We start from the raw sequence: 24,134 nt of genomic DNA on the forward strand, positions 1-24,134 counted from the left end.
GCAGCATAGCTTCAGCCCATACACAGCCTCGTATTTCGACAGTCCAGTAGCACATTCGTCACTCAATACTTTGCAAAAGGAGGGGAGGTGGAGATTTGACAATTATTTGTTTAATAGAAATAAGTTTAATAATAATCAGAGATAATCGAAAAGGGACACATTCTAGCTTTGAGTTCCTCTGAGCTGAGTACCAGTACTAGTGCTGCTGTCCAAACAAACCCATGTATTTCAGAAGAAAGTGACGCAAATGTAACAATCGTTTATGCCAAAAAATAATCAAATATAAAAATATTTTTTTTACATTACAGTTTTTACATTGCATTTTTACAAAAAAGCTCAATTCAAGTTAATCTAACTTAAATAAATTCTTTATGCAAAAACAACGATTTTCTTTAATTTTGCAATTTTAAATTTATAATTTTATACACATTTTGGTTGTTTTTTCTATATATCACATTTTACATATTTGGCATTTTCTCAAGAAGTTAATTTCAAGTTAATGTAACATAATCGTTTATAAAAAATAAATATATGATATAAATGAAAATAAATATATTAATTAAATATGATATCAATATTATGTATTATATTTAAATAAATTATACAGTGAGTTTGTTTTGGGGGTTTTCTATATATCACATATGGTTGGCTTTTAGTACACAAGTTAGTGTAACCATCAGTTTCTGCAAAAAATATTTTTTAAAGAAAAAGAAATTTCTGCACTGAGACTAATATAACTATATAGTAAAGGAAGTTCACAGAATAAACAGTGTAAACATCAACTAGACGAACTGAAATGTGGACCCAAATGGGTGTTGCAACATGACAATGACCCCAGTCATTAGGGAATGGAGGAAGCAGGTTAAATAGAACCTTCCCAAAGTCCAGGCCTCAAATGTGTGGACTGTGCTCAAAGTCTGGTCCTTGCCAGAAAACCAACAGATTTAGATCTGACTTTAGAACAGATTTCGTCTAGAACCTCACAGTTTGGTTCTTCTTGTCAAAGTGTCTCAGATTCTTACACTTGTCCATTTTTCATGCTTTTAACACCAACATCACCTTCAAGAACTGACTAGGGTTCACTTGCTGCCTAAAATATGTAGATCCACCCCTCGACAGGAGCTAATCAAAGATAAATGATAATCAATATTTTTCACTTCACCTGACAGTGATGGAAAAAAATGTGCTATTATACTTTAAATTTTTTGTCACTGCTATTCTAACACTATTTTATATGCAAATTATTCTGTACATGTTTTTAATTTTTTTATTTTCTACATTCCAGAAAGGCATCACGGATGGTCTGCTTTTGACACATTGCATTTTCACAAAAGCCTCCTCTTACCGTCCACACAAGCCGGCCTGGCTCTCGTTGTTCCGGCGATTTGGCCTTTCTTACAGGCACAGCGGGCAGTCTGCCGGGCGATGGTCCTCCGTGGCTGGCTGCTGTCTCTGTCCAACGTGACGATTTCACAGGTCCCTGCTGCCAACTGACCTACAGCAAACACAAACAGAGTCAAAAGTCAAAAAGGACGTTACACAAAGTCCTCACAACAAGTTACACAATGTTCCCCCAAACTCTGCCAGATTGGACATGGACCATGAAACCAAGGGGGTTGGGGCTCCTACACAGTAATAAAAACACTTACAGTAAAATATGGGCAGCTGTGGTTGCCAGAATCTCACGTAAAACGCACTTTTGACTTGTTTACAGTCCGGTACAGTGAAAAATTAGATTTAAAAAAATAATCTCACCAACCTAAAGATTCTTAGTGACCCGTTGAGCTAGCGACCTAATTTGCTAGTCTTTTTCTTTCTGTCCTTCCTTAACTGACAACCATTAATGCCTGCCAACAAAACTGACAGTATAATTCAATGGTAACGCAAGAGTGACCACCGCAGTACACAACCAGTATGGGGTCACACTCAGCAGTACAGGATATGGTAACTTGCTCTAGGCCAGGCAGACAACTACTATGCATAAATAAAAGCACAAGTGTATATCTAAGAGTGTAGCCTGTGGGGGATGACTACACACTGGTGGTGAGTGAAGGGGTGATAGACACACCCAGATACACCCAGTATGCAAATAGATGGTGTCTGGAGCCAAAGGCAATGGAGTCAGAATACTTGAGAATGTTACGCACCGAGACCCACTGTATATTACTGAAGCAGCACAGCTGACAGTTCACTATACGTGTGGAGAAACATTAACATGCGAGAAATGATTAAACCACAAAAAATAAATAAATGCAAAAATGTTATTTAAAGATTACAGAATATTTCAGTTATAAACGCAAAGGAATTAACATGATAACGTATTAATGTATTTGTTCCAGAAAATAAATGTAAAATATACATTAAAAGCATTTAGCAGACGCTCTTCCCCAGAGCAACTTACAAAAGTGCTTCATTGTTACTCAGAAAAAAACCCTCAGCTAGTTCCAAAATCCCCTCTAATCTTAAATACTACTAAAACAGAAGTCATTCAACACAATACTCCACATACTCTACACTCTATATACTCTCAGAAGAGGAAGGTCTTCAATCTGCATTTCAAGACTGCGAGCGACTCTGCCGTTCGGACACCCAGGGGAAGTTCCATCCATCACTTCAATGCCAGGACAGAAAAAAGTGTTTTGGCTGATACATGTATTTACAGTATTTAACACTTTACAGTTTTTTACTAACATAGTTTGACAGTTTTTACTGCAATATTTATGGGAATTCTTGTCCTGGTCTTAGATTTTTCAATGCAGTAGTTTTACCACCCTATAGCTGCATTAAATTCAGATCTATCCTACATGTACATTTCTGTTATGATGCTTTTTGTGCTACACATTCTGTGATGTTGTACCTCATACTGGGTCTACCTGTAGTGTAGTGTTTCTAATAAAAGACACTCTCTGCAAAACTAGCAGGCAAACTATCATAGAGTTGTACACTGGTAAAAGTAATGGTGCTACAAATGATTTTTTGAGTGATGCCATAGAAGATGCCATGGCAGCAGTGAGGAACTAATATAAAACACAAGAATGAGGCACTAAAACTATAACTATAACCAGTTTCTTCAGATCGAAGCCAGCGAAAGAGGCCAGTGGAACGTGTAGATGTACATTTTATTTGCATTCAAGTAAGCATTTTAGGTATTAGTGGTGTAGAACCTGGGCCTTTAAAGAAGGACAATTTAATTGGTGTGGTTGGTGTGGCGCAACAGATAGCACCACTACCTGCCAGTGAGCTACCACACTGTGTGGGAGACAGGGGTTCGATTCCTGGGCTGGGTGACTGTAGGTGCTGCGCTACACCAATAAGAGTCCTTGGGCAAGACTCCTAACACTACATTGGCCCTCCTCTGTAATACGAGTAACCCTGTAAGTCGCTCTGGATAAGAGCGTCAGCTAAATGCCGTAAATGTAATTGAACTAATTAAAAAGGTCTATAAAAAAAAAATATATATATATATTTTTTTTTTTACTGTCATTTCCACTTCCGTTTTATTCCATCATGCCTACCGTTTTTAAACCCTGCAAGTTTTGTAGTTTTGGTTGGAAACAAAAGGGTTAAAATACTGGCACGCTCAAGAGAAAATAATCCAATCAGGACCTTCTTCTTCTAGTGCTTTCTAAGAACGTTTTCCCACTAACCCAGGAATTCGAGTATTCGGGACATGTGTAAAAAAAAAGCCCTAGTGGATACACTGCAGCTCCTGAAGTTCTAGTCTGTCAGATAATTACCAGCATATTTAGGTTACAAAGGAATACATAAATAGTGACAGAGTAATCAACCAACCATTGGGTTAATGAACAATGGGTAGGGTAGAGGGTGGGATTCTGTGAGTAAAAAAAGACCACTCTATGCCGTCTATGATCCCCACAAATGTCACTAACTGTGGGAACAATAGGAGCCATAGTTAGAGATGGAAAACAGTGGCAGCAACTCTGTGCCGGAAATCCTTATTGAGTAACTCCACAATTTCAAAATAACAAGGTCAATTGTTGATTATTATCTGTTATAAATCAGTTAATATAAGTCAGATGAACCACTGCAATAGGTTTTACCGGCTTCAAAAGTCTGTTTAATCAAAGTTACCAAAATTATACTTTTGCAAATGAGAACACTATATGTCCAAATGTTTGTGGACACTTCTTCGAATCAAAGCATTCTGCTACACAGCTTGTCTAGTCCCTGTAGAGAAGTACTGCCAATAGAGAAGGACTCTCTGGAGCAGTAAATATGATCCAATATTTTTGGGATGAGTTGGGGAATTGAGGTGATGATCATCCAACATAATGACCTCACTAACACTCCTCACAGCAATGCTCCTCCAAAATCTAGTACAAAGCCTTATTCCTGGACAGTAGAGGCTGTTATTTCAACTAAAGCAGGATGAACTGAAGGCCACGCTCTAGTAGGTCAAGGGTTGCCACTGTTAAAAGCGCCCCATAGTCCGTGGAGTCATTTTTATTTGTAAGGGTGTGGATATGTGTTCGGCAGGGGTTCACTACACGCATTTATGGGAGCTTTTTGACTTTTACACTTGAAATGATTAGCTGGCTTATTTGAACTGTCCTAATAACAGCATTTACAGTTGGCAGGGGCAGCTCTAACAACTTGTTTGCTTCAGGTTAGAGTTGCACAAAGTAACAAATGCTTCAATGCTGCATCCTGCACAGGGGCGTCAATAGACCCTATATACTGGGACACATGCATACTGGGACGCACAGTATAGCTTATTCAAAATACAGATTACAACAGGCATCAATTAAACCAACAAACCAACAAAGGCCTCAGTTCCATTAGCATAGGCTTTGTTTATGCTAGCTAGTTAACAGGGCATTGATAACATAAGCTTGCTTTCCAGACGATATCAAGTCCCAGAGAGATACTGACATATCATATTGTCCATTTGTAGCAAGGAATTCTATGGAAGCAAGGGAATCTTGGTTGTGGAATAAAATAACCATGGCCCTCATTCTCCAATATCTTAATTTCTTTTTAAATTTGTTCTATAGAAAAGTTAAAAAAAAAAAGTTTTTAAAGACCAGAATTGTTCACAGCTCTGCTCTTATAACAATGGATCCCACTGTCCTCCTAAACTGAGAAATGATTAGCTGGCTTATTTGAACTGTAGAATAAAACACTTCCCTGTGAGTCTAATTCATAAGTACATCTTAGAGTATAAATGGCAGAGCAGAACTAAAGCAGACGATCCCCTCTGGACATTTGCCTAGAGGTATTTACTTTATGTCTGGAAGAGCTCCTCCGTCCTCTAGCTTCACTAACAAAACGAACTGTTTTTGCTGCTCAGAAATGAAATGCAATGCATTCATCCTAATGCACTTTAGAATTAAAGCAGGGGCTTGGGATTTCGCTTGGACCTAGCTAACACTCCCGCCCTGGCGCTCCACACCGATTAACCTGTGTATGTATGTGTAGGAGATAGAAGCTCCAGGGCTGGTCCGTAGGGGCCTTTTTCCCCCACTACCTCACATCTTCATTTTGATTGGCAGTGGGGTCAGAGGTTGGATCTAATCTGGCCCTGAGCCCACAGACTGGCTGCCAAGGCTGTGGGAGTTAATTACAGCAACGCAGAGGTCCCACTCGGGCTAATGGAGATCCATCAGAGGCACTGCTTTACTGAGGTGTCACAGGAGTATGGGTGGGACGACATAGGTTATTTAACCTTTCGCTAAACAAAACATGGAGGCCTTCCGTGTGTGTCTGTTCCTATGTGTGTCCAACTGGGAGGCCTTCTGGCAGGTGAGGAAACCTATGCAGGCCTTCAGTTCTGCTAGGCAGATGCCTCATTTTTTATTTTGATTTGTGTAAATGCTCACTTGTAAGCAAATCTGCTATTAAAGCATTGCAAATCCCAGAAAACGCTGCTGTTTCTCTTTTGATAAGAATGGTGGACACCATGAGTGATTAATAAACATCTCATTAACGTGGAGGACTTTCTTCTTTCGTTGTAGGAACAGCCTACGCTCTTCCGCATACCCTTTCCACCAATTGTTGGAACATGGCTGTGGGAATTTGCAGCCACAAGAGCATTAATGAACTTGGCCACTGATGTGGGGGCTGAGACTTGGCTTGCAGTGCATGTTCAAATTCATCCCATAGGTATTGAGATAAGGGCTCTTTGTAGGCTAGGCAAGGTATGCCACACCAGTAGAACCTACTGGTTTCCATTGGAGTACTCCCTGGAGCAGTCCTGTTCAGTAAGCTTGTAGTAAAGCCTAGCATATGTGAGCTGTTGTTGCTCCCAGACCCTTTCCTTTCCTAATAACAGCATTTACAGTTGGCAGGGGCAGCTCTAACAACTTGTTTGCTTCAGGTTACAGTTGCACAAAGTAACAAAGCTTCAATTCTGCATCCTGCACAGGAGCGTCAATAGACCCTATATACTGGGACACATGCATACTGGGACACACAGTATAGCTTATTCAAAATACAGATTACAACAGGCATCAATTAAACCAACAAACCAACAAAGGCCTCAGTTCCATTAGCATAGGCTTTGTTTATGCTAGCTAGTTACCAGAGCAGTAACTTAGTTTCTACTCAACATCTGCTGCTCGTCATCTAATTAACCCTTCAGTCTAATTACACTGTTAGTAATGAAACCAGCAGCTGATCAGTGTTTATTAAGCACTAACAGTCTCTTCCATATGATTAGAAAAGCTTACTGTTATCACAATAACAAAATTGATCACGATATGATAAAATATTGTCGTATTGTCCAGCTCTAATTTAATGTAAATGAGTTTATTAGTAAATGTCCACTATAGCCTGGGGTTGCAAGTTTGAATCCCGACCCATGCTGCTTTGCCATCAGCAGCCGGAGTCTGAGGGAGCACAACTGGCTGTGCTCTCTCGGGGTGGGTAGATGGCGCTCTCTCCTCTCGGCAGTCTAAAAGCGAAGTTGGCCAGCACAGGCGGTGGGTTAATTGGCCGGAAAAGGGGGAAAATATTACAAATATATGTATTACAAATAAATCAAATAAATAACTGCATCAGTGGGGTTTGAGGAATTCCGTTTGTTGTTCTGGTTATGTAACAAAACTAAACCAGGAGAATGAATAAATGATGGATTCTTGCACTAACTTTAATGATGATGGAGAAAACACCTCAACCCTCCAGAGCAAAACGGAGAGCTCTATGAGTCTCTATGAGTCAAATATCTTGAAGTGTGAGGTCAGTGTTTACCCTATTTTAGGATCCATCCACAGACACATTTACACACATGCTAACCGGCCTGTCTTGCTCTGTACCACCCTCTCTCTCTCTCCTCTGCTCCTTTCAGCCGGCGCTTATCAGCTTTATCATTACCGCTGCTGTTGTTTTTAAATGGATGTAAATCGGCAGCGATGGCTGGCTGCTGCTGTTTGTGATGTTGTCTTCCTCTGCTCCCCACGATGAAGGCTTTTTAATCCTGCGTGTCATTCTCAGCAGGAGTCGACGACTGCTCTCCTTTCTTCCTTTCCTCTCTCTCTCTCTCTCTCATTCTTTCTCACTCTCGCTCTCTCGCTCTCCTTCCTCTTCATCATCTTTCTTTTCATTTAACTTCCTCCTCCTCCCTGTTCTTCTGGATGATGCCAGATAATGACTTGTCATGTGTGCATTGCAGCGGGGAAATCTCTCTCTCTCTTTTTTTTCTTTCTTTCTCTCTCTCTCTCGCACGCTCTCTCATTTTCTTAAGCACTTCCCTCTGCAGAAACAGTAGTCTGTGTTTTGCCTGTCAGCTCCCGCTTTGAAAATTTCCTACACGAGCACAGGAAAGCGTTTCCATCTCCTAGCTTGCACAATATTGTGTCTGACTTTGGCACAGAGGTGGCAAAAAAAAAAAAAAAAGGAAAATCCAGCAAAGTGCCGAGCAAACTCATTTGAAGGTCTGCATGTCGGCCCTCTAGATTATTTCCTCTGGTGACAAATGCTGCAAGATATTTTATTAAGGACCCCAGGTTTCGGTGGCAGCTTGTTCTCAGTGGAGCGTTCACTGTGGTCAGCGCTGGTGTTTTGGGGTTGTTCGCTGTGTGGTATGCTTATTTACGGGTGGAGCTCAGAAGTAAGAATGACTGAACCACAGGTGAATCAGTCACCTGTGCACAGGTAAGCATCCTTTATACAAAACTATTGTGGGTCATGTACATTTTCTGGGACGTCAGATCACTGTAGACTTCCAGCAAAGTCAAGGGTAGGACTTGTTCACTCTAAAATTCCAATTCTTCACTTTTTGAGATGCTGTGCTGTTGATTCCTGCATGAGGGAACAAGCCACACCTGGCAGGGAATCTGCTTATCAGCCATTTGTCAAATATTATATTTTTTAATTCTGTTTTTACCCCATTTTCTACCCAATCTGGGTAGCCAGCTTCATGTGAGGTCACCCACCGCCTCTTTTCTCAACTGCTACTGATGCAGCATCGCTAGGCAGCCAGTGCTTTCAGAGGTAAGTCCAGCTCCCCAGCTCTGATACAACAGCTAACAGATGCCTGTGCTGACCAGCATCACACTATGATGATAGTGATGTAGGGAGGAGGTGCCCTCATCCCACCCCTGAGAGAGCAAGGCCAGTTGTGCTCCCTCTGACTCCGGCTGCTGATGGCAAGCAACGTCTAGCAACGTTGGATCATAGTGGCAGTCCTTTAGTTCACTGGACCACTTGGAGCCCCATCAAATTTCTTGTGAAGCTTGTAACCCCCCCCCCCCCCCACTTCCCAAACAAAAAATGGGCCACTGTCCAAATATTTATGGACCTGACTGAATCTTGCTTAAACAATGTAGCTGTGCGACACATAAAACCCCAAAGAATCAAACTGGTATTAGTTGATTTACACAGACTGGCACAATATGACTGATTTTCCTAAATTTATGATCAGCTAGATGAATACCACATCCTATTAAGCCAACTATCATTCCTACCTGCTCCGTGTCCTTGCTGGAACACAGCGGCTGCACCGGCATGGCACAGTCGCCCGGCTCACATGCCACCTTCCCCATGCCCTTGCCTCATCGTTTTCTCTCCTGCTTTTGTTTGTCATCAACACAAATTGCCGTTTGATGTTTTTCCATCAAGCACGGCTGTCACTTGCGTGATGTGGCTGATGGGAATGTATGCGCGCTGTCCGCGCCGACATGTATCTACTGTTAAGATGAACGACCGAGCCGGCGCTCATATCAGAACAACTTAATAAACGCTATGATTATTGATATGCTACATTTTTCCCGTCCTTCTCTCTGCCGCTCTCGGGCATATTAGAATTGCTTTCTCTATCCATTAGGGGCATTTGACGAATGTTGGGCTCCGGAATGAGTGGTTTTAAAAATACATGATTGATTTCGCGTTTTTCACCAACCCCCGAGACCCCTGCAGCGAGCGCGATCACGAGTGTCGCCGCTAATGCTCGCATCTAAAACCTTTACGTTAATGCCAAGGAGCAGCAGAATTCGCTGGGGCTATTTATAATCCCGGCTCATGTTCGTTGTGAGTTTTTTTTTTCCTCGTTATAGCTGGGAAGCTACTGGAAATTACTTACGGCTCAGACTCTGTAATTGCTTTGTCGTTCGGGAAGAAGAAAACCACCTTCATCAATTTAAGGGAAACAAAAGCACACTAAGGAAGGAGAAAAACAGAGGATATGACATTTATATAAAAAAGAATAATAATAAAAAAAAGAGAAACCAAGCCGACCCAGAATGCGCGTAAACAGCTCCTAATTGTTCCCGAAAGCTCGAGGGATCTCGGAGGTCCAAATGTGCAAGAGTTCACGCGAGCAGCGTGTGTAAGAGAGGCATTTTTCGGAGCGCTGCCTGCTTTTCTCTCACGTTACAATAAGTAAGCAAGCAAGCAAATAAATAAATAAATCAACAAAAATAAAAACATCAAGGAAACGCAAAGTGTTCAAGTCGCTGCCCCGAGCTATGAAATAACAATGTGTTTTACAGAAGATAAGCCCACTCCTGTGATTCTCATTTAGTGTCAGTGTTACACTGTACGTTAACAGCGGCCGCAGCTTCTGCAGAAGCATTACAGCAGTTTAGCTAGCCCTGACCTCCTCTACCCAGCTGCCACATCAAATCTAAACATGGCTTAATACAGTGATAAACTGCAGAAGAAGAAAAAACTAAACAATCACAGTAAATCTACAGCAAACCGAACACCAGGAGGAGCTCCGGTAGCTAAATAATTTATATTACATTTACATTTAAGGCATTTAGCAGACGCTCTTATCCAGAGCGACTTACAAAAGTGCTTTGTAATTTACCCAAGAAGAACCTCAGCTAGTTTAAATAGACTAATAATTCAAAGATACATCTAATCTTAGACTCTACTAAACACAAGTCAATATGGAGACCATAATACTCTTCTCTTCACCTGAGTACTCTCGGGAGAGGAAGGTCTTCAGTCTGGGTTTGAAGACAGTGAGCGTTGGACTCTGCTGTTCAGACACCCAGGGGAAGTTCGTTCCACCACTTTGGTGCAGGACAGTAAAAAGTCTGGACGCTCGTCTTCTGTGGATCTTAAAGGATGGCGGGTCGAGCCGAGTCGTACTTGAAGCTGGAAGGGCTCTTGGTGCAGATCGGCTTTTGACCATTGCCATCAGATATGGAGGGGCTGGCTGGTCCAGTCTTGGCTTTGTAGACCAGAGTCAGGGTGTTGAATCTGATGCGGGCAGCAGCTACAGGAAGCCAGTGAAGAGAGAACGCAGCAGTGGACAAGTCTTGAAGTGACGAGAGACTAAACGAGCACCTGGGCGACTCTCTAGAGAGGAAGGGTTAGAATTCTCCGGTAAATCAGTCTATAGCGTATTTAGCATTTGGCGATCTGCTACATACATACATGCAGTACACGTCCATTAGAATATAGCTTTCATTAAAATCTCACTACCTTCAGTCCATTCCACTTTGATTAGTCATTTGTAGTGACCCTATAGCTGCCCTTTGCCCTTATGCTAATATGGAAATTCTGTACTTGACAAGGCCTCGTCAACCCTAAACACATCATGGTCGTTGTTTCACTGCTATATGCTATATGGACTAAATTGTATTGGGACACCTGCTTGTTCGCTGTTTCTTCTGAAATCAAGGGTATTGAAAAGAGTTTTCTACTAGATTTTGGGGGAATTTTGGAGGAGGCATTGCTTGAGGATTTGATTGCATTCAGCAACAAGAGCTTTTTTTATGAGGTCAGGATGTTGGATGATCTGCACCCCACCTCATCATCTCCAATTCCCCAACTCATCCCAAAAGTATGGGATGGAGCACCACCGTCCATCATTCCACTGTTCCACAGCTCAACAGAGAATTGAATGAGTCAAGACTGTGATGTAACAGTTTTGGGTTTTTGGAATTGGCCCGTTTTCCAGCTCGGTTCTGGTTCTGCTGGATGTTCTTTTAGGGGAGGTGTTTAACAGCAGTGTTTGAGTGTTCGAGGTTCACAGTTTCTCACCTCCATGTACCGAACTCTCATTATTCAACGATACCCAGATAAACACAGTTTTTCATTTTTTGGCAGCTTTAAAAAATGGCAAAAAACGCATGGCATGATTTCTTTTATTCCACAAGACGAGACCGCGCCCACAACGTTTTCATCAAATCCAGATCATACAATCTCTACTCTTCTGCTAACCAACCCCAGTACAGTACCACCGGAAAGCCTAGAATCCCCTTTTAAAGACCTTCTTTGATTCTTTCAATGAGCTTCGCTTAAGAAACAGTGCGTCTGAAGTTCCACCATGCTGCCAGTAATCGCCGTGACTTCTAAGGGTCAATTCCGCAGTCCCTCATTTATCCTTGACGATGCTGCTGTAAAGAAACACAGAAGCACTGGTCCCGTGCAGATGTTTGGCGAGCAAAGCCAAACGCAAGCTGCGTGTTCAAGTAGTAATTTGGATACAGAGGCTAAATTAGAGGAACCTGAATGGCCTTTGCCTCCCTCTGGCCTGGCAGGGTAGTTTTAAATGATGCCTTTAACAAGCTTAATCAACGGGAGAGACAGAGGCCGCGGTTTCTCCGCACGCCGCAAAAGGCCTCGATTCAGTGCCGGCCCACGGCAGGCCAAGCGCTGGCTGGCTCTGATTTCACTGTCAGGTAGCATCTGGGCCCGGTTTCACCAACTGGGTCCAGAGCTCAATTGCGGGCTAGGGTATAAGGAAGGTGTTCAGTGAAGTTACAGTTTGCACGTCATTGCACCACTAGCTGCACGTCTGCCGGAACCACGAGGGTGAGGGATCTGCTGACTCAGCACTTTTCAGAGTACCGAGGAGATGGCCTACCACTTCGGCTGAGCTTAGGCAGCTTACTTAGCAGAATATACAATTAGGTATACAGGTAAACTCAGGTGAAAGTGGAAGAACTGATCAAAGCCTCTATTTCAGGTTGGATGATTTCGCATTACGTGCAATGGTATGCATGAGTCCCGGTTCGGCCCCAACACATGAAGCTAACCTGGGTAACTGTCCTATTTTTTTATTTAGAAGTTCCAGTCCTTGTCCAATTTGCCACAATTTCAAGAGTTCAAGAGACCATCCAATGGTCAAAACCCTGATCTGCACCAAGAGCCCTTCCAGCGTCAAGTACGGCTCGGCTCGACCCGCCAGCCTTTAAGATCCACGGAAGACGAGCGTCCAGACTTTTTACTGTCCTGCACCAAAGTGGTGGAACGAACTTCCCCTGGGTGTCCGAACAGCAGAGTCCAATGCTCGCTGTCTTCAAACCCAGACTGAAGACCCTCCTCTCCCGAGAGTACTCAGGCGAAGAGAAGAGTACTATGGTCTCCATATTGACTTGTGTTTAGTAGAGTCTAAGATTAGAGGAGCTTTAATTTTAGTCTATTTAAAGTAGCTGAGGTTCTTCTTGAGTAAACAGTGAAGCACCCCTCTGGAGAAGAGCGTCTGCTAAATACCGTAAATGTAATGTAATGTAAATCCACAAGCAACTGTAGCAACATACGTAGCACAAGCAATTCAGAAACATGGCCCACTTAGAAAAGAAGGACTGCTCCTGCTGCTGCTCCTGGGTGCTGCAATGCTGTCTGTGTGCTCTATCCTTACAGTACAGTCCGTCCATTCCTGATACGGTGAAGCTGCTTAAATGCCTGGCTGCACTAAATCTGACAGAAAATACTGCTCGGTAAGACACAGCTCTAATGCCACGATGTCTAGACGGATGTCAGCGTTGCATCGGTTTGTAAGAAATCCTTAGTGCAAGTATTTGGTTGCATGTTCAGATGTTAATTAATGGTAGAGGTATAAGAAATCAATCGATCGATAAAATATCGCAATATTATGTGTAGTGCAATAGTGTATAAATTCTCAAAAACTCTATATTTACTATTAATTAACAGCTTAATGCAGAAAGGCTTATCACACACTAAGGTATTACTCAGTAACTATTGGGACGCTCGTACGATCTGGTGGGGCTATCCTCTGGTAATAGAAGTTTGTAATAACACTTTTGGCCCACTAGCAGGCCTTAGGCTGTTTAAGGGGTAATAGCTTAAGATAAGATAATCATTTATTAGTCCCATAGTGGGGAAATTCACAGTGTCACAGCAGCAAAGGGATAGCAAGACACTTAATTAAACAAAAAAGTAGATAAATTATCAGAATATACACAATATAAATAATAAAAAACCCAATATTATTTACAGATTATTGCATATTGACCCTGTCTTTTCTGATTGGATAAAAAGTCAACTTTTCTTTTTATCAGATTTTATAAATATGATGGTGGCCTGTTTTATGCAATGCCAATTTTCCTTGTGAGCCCTGCTTACAGTATCACAATGATACGTATCCTATTGTCAGGGTCCTGCCAATCCACAGAGCTGGTGCACGGTGCACCACCAGGTGCAGCAGCAGTGACGAATGCGACACACAGGCCTGCATGTGTGCAGCTGAGGGATGTGGAAAAAGAAGAAGGATCTCATGTCGGTTTGGGTTCAGAGAAATCTCGGCTTACAGTGGGGTGAGCGTTTTCTCCGTCAGCGGATCAGCAGGATTCTTCACACGCTAAAGTTTCAGGCCGTGTTTACCGACTGGGAGATGCATTGGCGCTCTGTCGCAGTCGCTGGGACGTGGAGAAGCTTCTGGAAAAATTCCCTGTTAAAGGGCGCTCATCATAAAAAGACGCTGTATGTTTCGGCTGTATTTTTAGGGGGTCGAGTCGGATCTGCTTGAGTGCTCCAGTGGCCGACTGGAGTGCTTTCAGTGTGTGCTTGCTAATGTACAGTATTCACTGTAAGTGTGCTGCTGCTTCTGCTGCATACACATATACATACACATGAGACATGTGCAACATCACGGTAATGAGCTAACCGTTTAACACAGTTTATAACTTATTATTATGATTATGATATTAATTAATTATTACTCATCATTTCATAATTGTATCAGTTACTAATAATAACAATAGGTACTAAATCAATCATTTAGTAACTTAGCATGGAAACTAGTATAGTTTCTATGGAGCCACAGCCAGCAAAGCCAGCAAATCCAGTTGACATTTTCTCAACTGTATGCAAATTAATTATGCATAACAAATTAACTAAATGATCAGCTTCAACTAATTCTTCAGATCAAGTACACCCAGGGGTCTGAGGCCCCCAGTTTGTTTTCTACCAGTATTAAGTTCATCCAGCAGTTTCCAGCAGTATAATGAAAAAATGGAGATTGTTTTTAATAACGTGTAGACACAAGATAATATACGGGGACCACAAGTTGAATTTCCACAAAAAAAAATTATAAGAGACACAAGCTATGATTTAATGTATATAAAAAAAGCCTTACAAAAAGTATTCACCCCCTTGGATGTTTACAAAAAAAATGTCATCCCTTGATTTCATTAGAAGGGGTGTCCACAAACATTTGGACATGCAGTGTAGTTCTACACTGCAGACTCTAAAGGGTTCTGTTACCTTCTGAGAATGTTCCTTACTGCTAAGGGCTTCTCAATCTCAATTAAAGACATTCAGAGCATGTCAGAGGACCTCTCTAGTTCCGCTAGAGCACAGTGGTGAAAACAAAGGATCGAAACGGCATCAGGCTTTTAACAGATGATTCCACTGTTTTGATTGGATAAAAAGTCATTTTCTTTCACTCAGATTTTATGAGTTTGATGGTGTCTTGTTTTATGCTCTTACATTTTTTATTAAAAAAAAATCACAATATTCAAGAAGACTTTATTGTCATTCACATGGCATGTGGTACGAAATTAAGATCTCGAGGTCCCATAATAAACCATATACCTGACCATCTGGAAGAGCCTTAAGGCATCAGGATTGACTCTGATGCCTTGGGCTCAGGACTTTTACTCTGAAATTCGAAGTCTATGAGATTAAAGAAGAGCTAGCAGCCAGTCAAAGGCACCATGCTGATTAGATGGGAGGAGTCTTGCTGTTTGCTATGATATGTTTATGGCGTCTGTAGGCCACTCTGATCCTGGCTTATGAAGCCTAGAATGTGATTCGATTCTCAGTGTGAGAATCGGACTCTGTGAATAGATCAGTCCTTTGGATCAGACTAATTATCTGATACCCGATCAGACTAATTTAGTTAGTTTTGGGACCGATATCCGATCCTGGTATCGGATCGGTGCATCCCTAGTCTGAACATCTCCCTTAATGCAACCAGACAGGGTGGTAGAACCTTTGGGTCTAGTGGTATCTTGATGGTATCTACTTGGACCGGGTTCTGTTTACACCAGTATGACCAGATGCCGTTTGAGTGAGCTGATCATCCCAATCCCTTCACAGTACGTCTTGGGGGTGTTTACACCTGGCTTTTCATGCAGACAACTGAAATCCGAATCTGGTCCGATCTGATCACCAAAAACACAGTTAATGCTGGGTGTGAACAGCTGTACTGACATCAGATAAAGCATTGAGTCAGTGTGGCGGAAAGTGGGAACTTGTGAGACCTTAAAAAAAAAAAGACACTTTTTTAAATAAAAGGTTCCCAATAATAATTTCATGCAAATTGAATATTGCAGTACATCTTATTAATAAAAATCACCACATGCCCAATGCAAATGCAATGCAAATGCATATAATTACCATGAAATACCTCGATTATACTCTACACTTTAAATCTGTGGCCTCACTGAAATGAGTTCATGAGCTCTACTGGTGTTAAACGTGTGTGTGTGCATCTTCTGTATTATACGTGCACTACCTGCTTAATGCAGAGGCTTTAATCAAATCTTATTTTGCCTAATGGGAATCTACCTTGCTTCCTCAGAAAACTGATGGCCTATTTTCCTATATGACCTTGTTCCCCCCTCTCGTCCTCGATTAATTTACTCAGACAATTCACGCCTCCCTCAGAAGAGGATCTACTTTTCAGTGCTCATGCCTTTAACACAAGCTATTTATACCAGACTGTCAACAGAAAACAAAGCAAGGAGCGATCCTCTCCTCTCCGAGCAGGACGAAAAAAAGAAGGTGAATGCGAGGAGAAACAAACAGCCTCCCCTTTTTGCCCCCAACTTTGAACCCCCCCGCCAACACACACACACACAGCACTCTCTGCTACGGAGCCTGACTGTAATTAAGTGTGTTTTTTCTCCCAGAGGAACAGCATGCAGGCCTATGGTGCTGGTCTTTTAAACGGTCTGCATTTCCGCAGGTTAAAACACCTTATCGTGAATGAACGCGGCCCACTTTTCACCCCACGGGGGAGGGGAAGACCTAATGGCCCAAATGGATGGTCATTTATCTGGGAGCTGTAGGGGAAGTGCACGACTGCAATCAAATATATTTACATTATCTATATAGTTTTATAGGTTTTTTTTATGCACATTATGTACATCAGCTACACCAGCATGGTTATTGATCAGTACAGTATAGTATTGATTAGTATAGCCAGGTGTGTTTTCATTTGAGTTTGATGGTTTTGCTGGTCTACAAACATGACCAACCTGACCAAGCTAGCCCATCAGTATGACCAAGCTTGTAGACCAGCATGACCGGAATCATCAAGCTGTTTGGCCAGTATCAACAAGCTGATTAACCTGACCAAGCTAGACCACCAGTATGACCAAGCTTGACCATGCTGTTTGATCAGCTAGAGCAGCATGTCTAAGCTAATCGACCAGCATGACCTGCATGACCAGCATCACAAAGCTGGTCGACAAGCATGACCAGCATCAAAAAGCTGGTTGGCCAGTATTACCAAGCTGATTAACCTGACCAGGCTAGACCACCAATATTACCAAGCTTGACCATGCTGGTTGACCAGCTAGACCAGCATGTCTAAGCTAGTCAACCAGCATCACAAAGCTGGTTGACCAGCATCACAAAGCTGATCGACCAGCATGACCAGCATTATCAAGCTGGTTGGCCAGTATCACCAAGCTGATCAACCTGACAAAGCTAGACCACCAGTATGACCAACATTGACCATGCTGGTTACCCAGCTAGACCGGCATGTCTAAGCTAGTCAACCAGCATGACCTGCATGACCAGCATCACAAAGCTGGTCAACCAGCATGACCAGCAGTATTACCAAGCTGATTAACTTGACCAAGCTAGACCCCCAATTTTACCAAGCTTGACCATGCTGGTTGACCAGCTAGACCAGCATGTCTAAGCTAGTCAACCAGCATCACAAAGCAGGTTGACCAGCATGACCAAGCTTGTTGACCAGGATAACTAGCATGACCAGCATCATCAAACTGGTTGGCCAGTACCTGAACAAGCTAGACCACCAGTATGATCAAGCTTGACCATGCTGGTTGACCAGCTAGACCATTACGTCTCAGCATAACCTGCATGACCAGCATAACCAAGCTGGTTGGCCAGTATCACCAAACTGGACTAACAGCATGACCAAGCATGACCAAAATCAAATGCAACAGACACTATGCTGGTCAAGAGCTGGTTAACTGCCTAGTTTACTAGTATAGAGTATGTTTTTATCTGGATTCTACTGGCAGGGACTAGACAAGCTGTATGTGTGTGTTCATTAGAAGAGGTGTCCACAAACATTTGGACATATGAATGTTTAATTGGTTTTGCTGTTGCAGTGACTGAATGGGTGTCTGTGGTACCCTGCAATGGACTGGCGTCCTGTCCAGAGGGGTTTCCTGCCTTGAATCCAATGATTCTACTGCGACCCTGACCGGGAAGGAGCCGATAAGAAGGTGGATGGAATGGTTTATTTGATTTGCTGATTAAGAATTGATAGTATGTGTGTGTGTGTGTGTGTGTATGGCACTCTGTGATGGGATACAGGGGGTATTCCTGGCTTGCGCCCAATGATTCTGGGTAGCCCCTGAATGTCCTGCAACCCTGACCAGGAAGAAGCCAGGGGGTATTTCTGACCTGCACCCAATGATTCCGGGTAGGCTCAGGACCTACTGCACCCCTGACCAGGAGGAAGCCGATAAGAAGATGGAAGGATGGATGGATGGAATGGATCCATGGGTGTGTGTGGTACCCCGCAATGGGATACAGGGGGCATTTCTGACTTGCACCCGGTGATTCTGAGTAACTTCTGGATCTACTGCGCCCCTGAAAAGGAAGGAGCCGATAAGAAGGTGGATGGACTGAACGATCCAGGAGGAACAGCCTACTGGTCACGACTGAATACATCTACTACTTAAGTCCTCAGTTGTGTCTTCAGTGTATTTTTAACAACAACTTTGAAGAGTCCCAACATGATCCAATGGAACTGTGGTAAAATGTGAGATTTCACACAAATCAAACTGCTGTTTCAAGAATCGTAACCGAATCAAACCGTCGTGAGGTCAGAGATGAACACCCCTGAGGAGCCGTAATCACCCCTTGGCCTGTCGGCCTCGCTGGTGCAGGGTCCATGAGGCTATTCACAAGCCTTCATCAGCATGCAGGGGGCAGTGCGGCCCGGCTTCAGAGATTGAATGCCGCCTCGAAACGGTCTGTCTTTAATCTCGCTCTCATTCAGCTGGCCGAGGCCATTCGGGCTTCAGCTGGGCGATAAAGACAGCTCACATCCTCTCGCTCTCTTTCCCTCTTTCTCCGTATCTTTCCCTCTTCCCTCTCACCCCCATCTCCCTCACTTCTCACAGTGCCCTCCTAATAACCATGCCACTCTTCACACCGGAGACATTATTAGAATAGTCCATGTTCAAGTAGCAGCAAATGTGGAGAAAGTGCATGGGCCGGATCAGTGTACCGAAATTGAACAGGGCTGAGGAAAACAGAATAATGCAGTGCACCCTGCGCTCCAACGCCCTAACACCAAACAGCCATCCTTTAAAGCTAGATTACATCTGAATGCAGCGCTCTGAGCTCCGGTGCCGCGCTGTGGAATTTCGATCGGCGATACGGCATTAATAAAAAATACTGCACATTTGCTGTGAGTGACCTATCTAATTACACCTCTGAAGCGTTCCATGAAGGCGCCACCCGGGCGCGTTATCCGATCGCCGCCGGGGTTTTATGACGTTTGAAAGTGAAGAGGAATGACACCGAATAACCAAGAACTTCATATTTTCAAAGGCAGCCTCTGTTGTCTTGTCATTCTTCTTGGTGCACTGTAACCTCGGGCTGGCAGTTCATCAAACGCTCCCCTAATCCGTCTCCCGTCTTTTCGCAGCCGCCTGCAATCAGCTCCACAAAGCGGCCCTAATCATACCAATGATGACTTTGACAACTGACTGCAATGACAATGAACAACAGACTGCCGACGAAACACGAGTCATCTTGTGTCGCCCGATTGTTTCCAACCAGTTCAATAACGAGCCCGCAAACCATTCCACCCTTCCATGTCTTAGCCCACCCCTCCTCCCCAGTCTTCACCTCCACCTAGCGAGTTTTGGAACGCCCACTGCCCCACCTGACCTGTATCTACTGCAACAGCCATGTGAAGGACAATGGCCTTAAAAGAAAGCCATGCATTACAGTGATTTTACCCCACTTAAGGGGTGCTGGTAGGCACAATGCACCAATACACTCCATTATTTGGAGGCAGATGTTCATAAGACATTCATAAGACCCTCAAAGACCTTTTGGAGGTTCCTCAATTTGAAACAGTGAAGGAACCTCTTACAGTTTGCTTTGAGGAACCCAGTTCACTGAAGGTTCCTCAAAGCACCTTAAAAGGTTCTTAAAACTGAAGAACCTCAAGGATCTTATACTTTTAGCAGTGCACACTAACTATGGATATGTCTGAACTGAAGCTAGCCTTACCATTCGTTTACACGAGCAGGCCACAAAGCAACAGGCGAGTATTCATTTCCAATTATTATGTTGGCGATTAGCAACAAATCGAGTTGAGATTTTCTTAATTTCACACTAGAAGTGTGTGGAATATCGGTTCATTATCACATCATCAAATTTGGACACATCACAAACAGCACAAATGCTTAGCACTAATAAGCTGCCAACAGCAGTAGGCTAGCACATATTTTAGCTATTTTAGGCTAGCACCTAATTTACAACAAACTACAGCTATTTTAAGCTGAACCCATTGCTGACACAGATGTGCAAATGCACACACACATAGACAGCCTGTCTAGTCCCTGTAGAGAGGTACTGCCAATAGATTAGGACTCTCTGAAGCAGATAAACATCTGGAACCTACTGGCACCATGCTGCCTAATGCCAGGCGTGGACTAGAGGGGTATATATAAAGCCCCCCAGCATTGAGCTGTGGAGCAGTGTAAGAACTGTGTTCTCTGGAATGATGACGGTGAAGCTCCATCCAGTACTTTTGGGGGATTGAGATGGGGTGGTGATTATCTAACATCCTGACGCTCTTGTCGTTGAACGCAAACAAATCCTCACAGCAATGCTCCTCCTCCAAAATCTAGCAGAAAGTCTTCTTCCTTGGACAGTAGAGACAGTTACTCCAACAAAAGCAGGATCAGCTCTTTTTAACACCCTTGAACAATGAATATGAGCAGGTGTCCCAATACTTTTGTCAAAATAGCGTACGAAACTGAAATCGACAGTTAAAACAATCACAACTAAATAAAATCTGTGCACTAACTGATCTTTATCTTTACTAAGCCGACTCTGGGGCTCTGACCACATCATATGGACACATTTCCAGTCCTCTGTATTAACCTCAATCACAATCTACGTTAGGTTATTTACAGTTTAACAGGCCAAATTGGCACACTGCATCCTGTAAGTCACATAAAAGCAGGTTCGAGAGGCCGTTCACACAGATCTGTTGACTTTAAAATAAAATAAGAAATTTGCAAAACATTGATTCTTCTCCTGGCTGATTGTGATTGATTCTGTACGTCTGTTTTGCACGTTAATATACAGTTTATGCGATCATACTCAAGCCTTACTATTGATATACCACAATTTCAAACACAGCTGAGTTAAAATCCAATCAGGCTTCAGAACTGCCATCACTCTGTTTATAAAAATATTTCAAACGATCTTCCATCACTCAGTCACCTTAAAGATTTACGCTGGCAGGACACGGGGAAGGGCGGGGCGAAACTGCTGTGGAGTGTTTCAAGCCCAGCGGTGGGGTGCAGTCATTAGCTTTGAAGCGCAGGCCTCTCATCTCCGCTTGGGCTGGCGGGACGGTAAAAAAAGGGCACGTGAGAAAGCGCCGTCATTAGGACGTGACCTTCCTCACTTTGAGCCCGAAGTCTGCCGGGTGCTGCCACGCCTGCCAATCAAGTGGACTCGGGGACTGCAGAAGCGGTTCTTAAGGAAGCAGCACAAGCTCCAGGCGTCGGCGGGAGCGGCTGCAGCATTAAAATAATATACATCACCGGGTATATTTCACAAATATGGCTGAGCCCGACCATTTGCTCATGAATAGTCAGCACCTGCATGAATATGCATGTGGGCGGAACAGCGGCTGTATTCGATGCTGAGATTTATGACTTTGCATGGGACATAATTATGGAAACAAGACACAAGCTGCCCACCGGCGACAAAACAGCAGGTTCGAAATATTCAAGCTCTCAGCTGGGGTGTACAAACTCTGACGAATTCCACTGTGATTATGATTCACTCCGTTAGGTGATGTATTTATGACTGAAATTAGCCAGGCAGACATGAGAATTACACCAGCAGAGTTCACGTCCGATCATTAGGAGAGCTCATTCAGAGTTTTTAAACACTTTAATTAAATAAATGTTGTTTTTGGTTTGGAATTTCTACAGTTTTCCTGTTAAATTGATCTGTTATGACTATTAAATTTATTCAGATTGCTTTGCTCTCATATGCACTGCAAGCAAATCTGGACACGAGTTATAGCTATAAGCTATTTCAGCTCTCTATATCCTGACCACAGTAGTTCATCACACAGAGCTGATGTAATGTACAGTCATAGGACGGCCTGGCCCATATTCCAGCCATGCCCCCATCCAGGTGTTCATACTGAATTGAAATATTATAAATGTTTTTAAGTCTAAAATTTGAAAAATATCTATGATGAGTGTCAGACTACTTCTACACTAAATTGACAAAAGTATTGGGACACCTGCTCATTCATTGCTTCTTTTGAAATCTTCTGCTTTTGTTGGAGTAACTGTAACTCTACTGTCCAGGGAGGAGGAAGACCTTCTACTAGATTTTGGAGGATGGAGCATTGCTGTGAGGATCTGATGGCATTCAGCGACAAAAGCCAAAAGCATCAGTAAGGTCAGGATGTTGGATGATGATCATCACCCCACCTCATCCCATCATTCCAGAGAGCACAGTTCTTCCACTGCTCCACAGCTCAGTGGAACAGGTGGTCCTGAGAATGACTCACATATCACAGTCCAATCAATATACCTCAATCACCCATAACATTAACACCACCTGCCTAATTCTGAGTAGGTCCCCCTTTGTGCCGCCACAACAGCTCAGACCATTTAAGACATGGACCTCTAAAGGCGTCCTGCTGTGGTATCTGCGGCACCAAGACTAACTAACGTTAGCAGCAGATCCTTTAATAAGTCCTGTAAGTTGTGAGGTGAGCGGGGCCTCCATGAGCATCAATGAGCCATAGGTCGCTGGTTCACCAATTGTCCGTCCAGTGTGGTATGGACTGACCACTGCATACCGGGAACACATGACCTGCTCCTGATGTTCTGGTGGAGATGTTCTGATGATCCAGTCACATGTCTAGAACCTCACAGTTTGGTTCTTCTTGTCAAAGTGTCTCAGATACTTATGCTTGTCCACCAACATCATCTTCAAGAACTGACCACTGTTCACCAGCTGACTGATATGTAGATCCACCTCCTGATAGATGAAGATAATCAGTGTTTTTCACTTCACCTGTCAGTGGTACTAATGTTATGGCTGATTATGCTATGGCTAGCATGCGCTGCTTACTGATTCAGCGAGGCCTGCAATGTTAATTCCCAGAACTCAGCTCAGACTGCCTTGGTAAATTTACCACTCAGGAAATTCATTCCTCAAAAATATCCCTATATGTGACTGATATCATGGACCTGTGTGTATGTGTGTATGTGTCCTATCCCCTTGCTGTGTGTGTGTGTGTATGGCCATCTCTATACCACTGCCCCAGAGCAAGGCCTGTTTGATAAGAGAGGGCTTCCAGCTTTCTCTTTTCGGCCCTCTGTAGCACAGCCAGTCTGGCCTGATAAAGCTGATGGAACCACTATAGTTACAGCGACAACCAACCAACCCACACACACACACACACACACATATTTCCACAACTGCAACAGAACCGATGCTTGTTACGATACCAGAGTTTTGGGTTGTTCGACTTTACGTAACAGTATAGGTAACAGTATACCATGTATTGGTGCTATATAGAACCCTTTTAAAGGGTTCCTTAAAGAACCATCTACAACACATTGTTCTTGTACACAAAGAGCAATTAAACCATGCACCAAACCACTGCCAAAAGTTTGTGGACACCCCTTCAGCTACTTCAAGATGCATCCATTGCTGACACATATGTGCAAATACACACAAACACACACAGCTTGTCTAGTCCCTAGTCCCTGTAGAGAGGTATTGCCAATAGAATAGGACTCTCTGAAGCAGATCAACATGATAACCCTATTTGCACCATGCTGCCTAATGCCAGGCGTAGGCTAGAGGGGTATAAAGGCCCCCAGCATTAGAAAAGTGGAACAGTGTTCTCTGAAATGATGGTGCTCGAGGAGCTTGGGGAGTTCGGTCATTACGGTCAGTATTTGGATAATAGCGGCAGA

The 24,134-nt window shown here is 43.2% G+C and overlaps 1 protein-coding gene across 3 annotated transcripts in view; it reads right to left on the bottom strand.

The window, feature by feature from the left end:
- The window catches only part of tafa5a (TAFA chemokine like family member 5a), a 147,780-nt gene that overhangs the window by 54,314 nt on the left and 69,332 nt on the right, over positions 1-24,134 (bottom strand). For all 3 annotated transcript variants that reach the window (XR_011979056.1, XR_011979055.1, XM_072674022.1), the window contains exon 2: positions 1,346-1,495. Coding sequence is in view for 1 of the 3 variants with exons in the window: in XM_072674022.1 (XP_072530123.1) it covers positions 1,346-1,495 (150 nt within the window). In the remaining 2 variants the exon portion in view is untranslated. The remainder of the gene's footprint in view (positions 1-1,345; positions 1,496-24,134) is intronic.

This window comes from Salminus brasiliensis, chromosome 2 (assembly GCF_030463535.1).
Source record: "Salminus brasiliensis chromosome 2, fSalBra1.hap2, whole genome shotgun sequence".
NCBI lineage: Eukaryota > Metazoa > Chordata > Actinopteri > Characiformes > Bryconidae > Salminus > Salminus brasiliensis.